General features: G+C 27.6%; 2 protein-coding genes across 2 annotated transcripts; both read right to left on the bottom strand.

The window, feature by feature from the left end:
• Positions 1 to 88: 88 nt before the first annotated feature.
• On the bottom strand, positions 89 to 2,842 carry LOC129607048 (EF-hand domain-containing family member C2-like). Its single transcript, XM_055517743.1, has 6 exons — positions 2,651 to 2,842; positions 2,063 to 2,595; positions 1,715 to 1,985; positions 1,409 to 1,627; positions 841 to 1,353; positions 89 to 745 (listed from the first exon to the last, which is right to left on the bottom strand). The coding sequence occupies exons 1-6, from the start codon at positions 2,705 to 2,707 to the stop codon at positions 89 to 91; spliced, it is 2,250 nt and encodes a 749-aa protein (XP_055373718.1). The 5' UTR covers positions 2,708 to 2,842.
• Positions 2,843 to 3,157: 315 nt separating this feature from the next.
• Positions 3,158 to 5,999, bottom strand: LOC129607047 (homeobox protein MSX-1). The gene is made up of 4 exons (XM_055517742.1): positions 5,951 to 5,999; positions 5,804 to 5,884; positions 5,606 to 5,689; positions 3,158 to 3,528 (listed from the first exon to the last, which is right to left on the bottom strand). The coding sequence occupies exons 1-4, from the start codon at positions 5,997 to 5,999 to the stop codon at positions 3,236 to 3,238; spliced, it is 507 nt and encodes a 168-aa protein (XP_055373717.1). The 3' UTR covers positions 3,158 to 3,235.
• Positions 6,000 to 6,581: the final 582 nt, after the last annotated feature.

The following is a 6,581-nucleotide window of genomic DNA, read 5'->3' as shown; positions in this document are numbered from 1 at the left end:
AATATTTTATTGAAATATTTGTCCAGTCTAAAATCTCATAAATTTATTAAAATTTCTTATCGTTAATTTTTTAGTTTTTTTTTTATAATTAGGTTTCATTTTTCAAAGTTTCTTCTAGACCGATCTTATCAATGAAAGCTTTCCAGTCTACGAATCGTCCTCGTTCAATAAAAGGTAATTTTGGGCAAATTTTACGCATAGGTTGTGGTGCAAAACTTGATGTTCTGTGTTCAGCTGTATTAATAAATGATAAGAAGTCACGAATTTCAATGTCACCTTCGGAATTCTTTTTGAGCACTTTTATTAATAGATTTGTAAGATCAATAGAAAATGGTAAACGACATCCAGCTATTGTTGCCCTTAATTTGGTTTCATTAAGGTATCCGACATTCTCTGGTTCAAGATGACAAATATGTTCTTTTACACGATTTAAATCATTCCAAAGGTCACGTTGAATTTCCCAATGTACAATTGATCTTATTAATTCCCTATCGCATTTATCTTCTGGTTTTTCAAAATTAAAAGCACGGCAAAGTGTAATTATTTCATGATCATTAATATGGTGTTGAAGTAATTCAATAAGTGCTTTTCTAAAAATATCTGAACGAATGTAACATTTATAACAGTCTTTGGATGTTGATACATCAACAACTTCTGGTAAATATTTTGCAACGAAATTTTTATAAGTTGGTCGTAAAGCTTCTCGAACTTTTGCCACTATAGTTTCAACATCAGCGAATGGGAACTAAAAAATTAGAAGATGAAAACAAGTAAAATTATTTTTTTATTAGATTTACAATTTACAACCCGAAATCAAAAATTCAAATTTTTATATAATACCTGATACGGGTGAGCCTCCATGTACATTAATGTATATTCATCAGCCGTAGCAAGATTGAATACATGATCATTAATTATTAATGTAGCACCAATATGAAAATGATATGGTTCATAGAACTTTGGTCTTTCAGACGAAAAAATATTTTGATCAGGTAATAATTGCTTTTTCCTTTTGCAAAATTCACCACCCAAAAATCCTGAATTTCTCATAGCAAGTTCATACACTTGTACAGTATCATCAATTAAGTGAAATGATACTATAAAAACTCTTTCATTATTTTCTTTTATATCCGAAATCATTTTTGCACCAAAACGTAAAATGAGTTTATCTAAATTTATAAATTTGTGTATATCTATTGGAGGAATTTTTGGCATTATAGACAAACAATTTCCTTCGGAATCTATAAAATCACCCCAACCGTTATATGGTGGAAGTTGTGTGTCTGAATTTTGGATACGTTTCTGCGACTGCATTGCTGGATTTGGAATTGGGGTAAAATTTTCCATACCAAACTAAAATATTGCATTATTTTTAATAAGTATTCTAAAATATTAAAAAAAACCATACTTTTTTTTTATAATAATCCTTAGTAAATTCATCACAATCCGTTAAAATTATATCCCGCCCAAATATACTAAGATGTGCTCCTATTTGCAAATCGCTGTCCTTATAGTAATTTATATTTTTATTGCCCGTTCTAAGAGGATCAGCGACAAAACGATTATTTAAAACATTTAATATAGTTGTTTGAGAATCGTCACCTGGCAAAGGCAAACCAGTCCATTCCTAAAAAAAAAAATTAAAAATTAAAACATCTTCTCAATATTATGTACATATATAATATCTACTATAATCGCAACAATACTGACATACCTTTCGAAGTTTTTGCCTTTTTAAAAATGTACCCGGTGCTTCTCGTCCTGAATTTTTCGGAAATTTTTCTTTAATTTCAATTGTATCATCTGCTAAATAGTATAGCACTTCCAAATTTCTTATTTCACCAAATTCAGATTTGTCATCCCAATAAGCATTGAATTTCAAAACTTTTCCATCAAATTTCAAAAATTGTGCAAGTGTGAAATGCTTATTTGACGGAACGTATAATTTTCTATCAGCAAATTTTCTAACTTCATATGTTGGATCCCTATAAATATTCAAGTATTACGTCTGTTTAATGAATATTTATTGTTTAAGTATGTATGTTGAAAAAGTACTACTAACACTGGAATTTGAACAGGATCTGGAACATTAATACCCATTCTATTTAAAAAATGTCTACTAAATAAATCACAATCAGTTATTTGATAAACACGATCATAAATTTTAATAGGTTTATTAACATTAATATCAAGCAAAGTTATGAATTCATGATGAGATGGTGGAGATTTTGGTACTCTTTGTCGACTTAATAAACATCCTTGTGGTATACCAGAATTTGGAACTTTTGGTTCAGATATTTCAATAGTATCATCTTCTAAATAATAATACAACTTTATTTTTCGAATTTGATATGCCGCCTTATAGACTTCCGTTAATGCTTCCTGAAAATAACCATAGAAACAAAGAACTTTTTTATCATAAGTTATCCAAGCTGGCATTTTTGGTCCAGATTTCGGTGCATATAACGATGGTAATTCACATGATTGTTCATTTCCATCTGAATTGAATCTTGTTACTGGCTCTCTATCTGATAACATACTTATTCCTTTATATCTGATGAATCTTTGGGTTTTAGGAAAATGATTTTTTCCCACCTTAAAACAACGAAAGATTTTGTAAAGAATTTTATAATTTATATGTTTTATTTACATCCAATATCATAGACCCAGGAAGCAATGGTACTCCAGGTATACGCATTTGAGCCATGTTTTTGTTTTTGTCTTCAATTTGAGTTTAATTTTTTTGTGTTCGAATTACGAAAGATATACGAGTATATACCGAAAATTTAAATAGAAAGGAAAGAGGATAAAAGATTAGATTTTTCTGTGAAGTCTTCTTGGGTTTGTGTATATGTATGTATTTCTGTTCCAGAGCAATCTGTACACACAAACTATTGATTTAATAAATATTGTTTTTTCCGGTTACTATGAGTATGTTATGACACAAACAAATTAAATAAAAAATAACAACAATTTTAAAATTTTGTTTCAAAAACAAAATGTTCTCATAAAATATTGTACTAATTGTACCTACTTTAATTTTAATTAAAAAAAAATAAATTTTGTTACTCAACAAGTTGACAAACATCAAATCCAAAATATCAACTTGTCAACTCACAAATTAAATTATAAAAAATTTCGAATATTTAAAATAATTTTTATTTAAGATTATTTAACATTATTTACATTAATTTTATTTAAAAAAAAAATATTCACAAATTTTATTTTAATTAAATTATGGTGATTCTGCATTCAAATTTAATTCCGGACTAGATATTGGTGTTAAAATATCAGGACTTTCTCCACGTTCTCTTTTTTCACGGCGTTCTCTTGCTCTTCGATTTTGAAACCAAATTTTTACTCTTGTATTAGTTAAATCTAATTGTAAAGCTAATTTATTAGCATCTTCGGAACTTAAATATGTTGATTGTTTATATGCATTTTCTAATGTATTTAACTGGGCTGGTGTAAATGGTACTCTAGGTAATCTTCCTGGTGTTCTTTTAATAGGTCCAGGCCGGAAAGGTCCTAATAAAATATGGAAAAACAAAAAATTTAATGAAAAATTTAACAAAATAAGTATAATTTTTAAATATTTGAAATTTTTATAAGGAATTTTATGAATTTCGTCTCTTTAATTTTGGGGAAAAAGAGATTTTAAAAAAAGTTTTTTTTTATAATTCAGGAGATATTTTTTTCAGGTTTTTTTTTGTTTTCTTTAATTATTCGGGAATTAGAATATGTACTTCGGTGTTGTATTTACAAAATGTCTCTAAATGTTTGATAGTATTATAGTGTTTAAATAATATTATTAAATAGATTTACATATAATTAAATTCGGCATTCACCGACAACTCTAAATTAAATCTTAAAAATCTTTTCACACATTCTTACTTACAAACCTGCAATTTTTACAAAGTGAATATTTATTTGGCATTTGCAGATTTGTAACATACTCGAGTCGAGAGTTTTTTCAATATCCAATATTACCGACCGTATTGTGTAAACAATAGGTAGGTTATGTGATGGCAACAAATTTTGCATATCGAGTTTTCGGTGGGAACGTACTTCTCCATAGTGGGGAAGTGTAAATAAACTATTTTTAGCAACCTGTCGGTCTGTCGGTCTGTCGGTCTGTCGGTCTGTCCGTCTGTCGGTCTGTGTGTGCACGCGTGTATCTCAAGTTCGGCTGAACCGATTTTGATGAAATTTTATATGTAAGTTTGTTTCCACCATGGCACGGATCGATCAACTTTTGGTATATATCAGGCCTCGGGAACTGCACTTTTTAGCGGGCCTGTTTTACATTTTTGAACATTTTGAAGAAAGTATTCAACCGATTTACTTGAAATTTTATATATAAGCTTTGCTCGATCATACGCAAAAATTCCTAACTTTTGGAAGAAATCAGACATCAGCAACTGGGCGTTTACTACGGGCCAAATATACATTTTTGTGTATATAAAGAGAAATAATCAACCGATTTCATTGAAATTTAATATATGAATTCCCCGTATTAAAATAATGAACATGTAAATTTTTTGGAAAGATCAGGCATCGGCAACTAGACGTTTACTACGGGCCAAACATACACTTTTGTGTATATAAAGAGAAATAATCAACCGATTTCATTGAAATTTAATATATGAATTCCTCATATTAAAGCAATGAACATATAACTTTTTTGGAAAGATCAGGACTCGAGAACTGATTTGCGGGCCGATTTTACATTTTTCACCATATCCACAGAATAAATTGATGGAATTTCTTGAAATTTGATATTTGAGTTCTGGTTGTTACCGAAACTAACTGGCGAGCATTTCAGGGAATTCGGGTAGCACAAAGCGAAACTCTACTAAGAGCCCAATTTACATTTTTCTAAGTATGTTAACTATAAGCTTACTAATGTCCTAAAAATTGGAAAGAAGTATTTGGCAGACATTTTTATAATATTCTGTAACACTTTCATTTAACTAGACAATACACAATGCGGTCGGTTATGTGCTGACCACATCAGATTTTTTTACTATTATGCTAGTCTTCAAGTTTACAATATTTTTGTACTAAAAATTTCTTTAGAACTTTAAGCGAAACTTTCATTTTCGAATATGCTATTTTTGCAGATTTTACAGTTTACATTTATCGTAAATTCTTTATTTTAAAAACAAATTTAGAATTAAGTTATTGAAAATCCCCAATAACATTTTCCAAAAATAAATAATATTGAATATGGTCTGACATAAAAAAATAATTTTTTTCCATTTCAAAATATTTTAAACGACAGACTGATAAAAACTAAATTTTACAAAATTATTAATGTTGAATAAACTAAAATTATTAGTTTTTCCTTTTCAACTATTATTTTACTCTCTTGCAAAAAAAATTTCCCTTCAAAACTTGTTTAAAATTTTTTATTAATTAAAAATATTAATTTTTTTTACTACCAGCAGTAGTGACAGTAATAATATAGCGACAGTAATGTAACACTGTTAGTGTCCGAAATAAAGAAAACGTTATTGAATAAATGCGCTTTATTTTCGGGGGCAATTGTTAAATTTCATTAAAATTATTAATAAAAAAAAAAAAATTTTTTTTTTTAACTCACTTGGTAATTTTGGTGGTCTATATCTTGTATATTGTAACCAATCAAATATTGGTGCTGTTCTTAACATTAAATTTGTACAAGTATCTGTTGTATCCGAATTAAAATCAATTTGTTGATTTTGATAATTAATATTATTTGTTGTAGAATTTTTATTGTATTCAAGTGCACATACACGTTCATAGAAATTTATAGCATTACTTATATTTGAATTATTTGTACCACAAAAATTTTCACCAGCCCGATTTAATATGTGGTCAATACTAAAATCACTAATTTTTACTAAATTATTTATTTTATTATTTTTAATTTCATTATTATTATTATTTAATTTAATATTATTGTTACTCTCATTATTATGATGAGAATGATTTGATGAATCCGAATGATTATTCATTTTGTTCAAATTTTTAAAAAACAACTAATTAAAAATTAAAAATTTTATCCTTATTTATATAGAGAGAAAAATTCGGAAAAAAAAATCGTCCATCTTTAAAAAAATCTTTTAGTTTAATAAACATAAAATATGTACAAGAAAATAAAATACAAGAAAAAAAAAGAGAAGAACAAAATGAACAAGTAAAAAAATACAATTTGAATTGTCCATCCCTTTTCAATGAGGATCATCCAAAAGGATCAAGTCAAGCAGATAATAAGAACAATATTTTTATACTTTTACTTTTCATTAAAACGATAATCGAATGGGCGTTACTCAAAATACTGTTAATCGTTTATTTGTTTCTTTATACAACCAAGATATTTTCAGCTACCGCGTATTCTTGTATATCTTGTATGTCCCTTAACATTTCCAAAAGAGATTTCTCTCTCATACGTATTTAAAAAAAATTTAAATGAAGAATAATTTTTTATACATATGTTCCTCGCTCAATCATTTGAATAAAAAAGGACTTCATTTTATATTTTGATTTAAAACGTGCATATACACAAATACATAAACCATAAGTGTAAGAAACTGAAG

The sequence above is a fragment of the Condylostylus longicornis genome, unplaced genomic scaffold, assembly GCF_029603195.1.
Source record: "Condylostylus longicornis isolate FDR11 unplaced genomic scaffold, ASM2960319v2 ptg000026l, whole genome shotgun sequence".
NCBI classification, from domain to species: Eukaryota; Metazoa; Arthropoda; class Insecta; order Diptera; family Dolichopodidae; genus Condylostylus; species Condylostylus longicornis.
The sequence above is the reverse complement of the archived record's forward strand: the minus strand, read 5'-3'. Positions and strand labels throughout refer to the sequence as shown.

Excerpts from the sequence above, each read along its gene's own strand:
- LOC129607048 (XM_055517743.1), bottom strand. The coding sequence starts at position 2,707 with ATGGCTCAAATGCGTATACCTGGAGTACCATTGCTTCCTGGGTCTATG. Across the intron at positions 1,986-2,062 it reads GATCCTGTTCAAATTCCAGT|GGATCCAACATATGAAGTTA; the intron begins GTTAGTAGTACT and ends GAATATTTATAG. Across the intron at positions 746-840 it reads TGGAGGCTCACCCGTATCAG|TTCCCATTCGCTGATGTTGA; the intron begins GTATTATATAAA and ends CTAATTTTTTAG.
- LOC129607047 (XM_055517742.1), bottom strand. The coding sequence starts at position 5,999 with ATGAATAATCATTCGGATTCATCAAATCATTCTCATCATAATAATGAG. Across the intron at positions 5,885-5,950 it reads TTCTCATCATAATAATGAGA|TAAAAATTAGTGATTTTAGT; the intron begins GTAACAATAATA and ends TAAATAATTTAG. Across the intron at positions 5,690-5,803 it reads TACAAATAATTCAAATATAA|ATACTTGTACAAATTTAATG; the intron begins GTAATGCTATAA and ends CGGATACAACAG.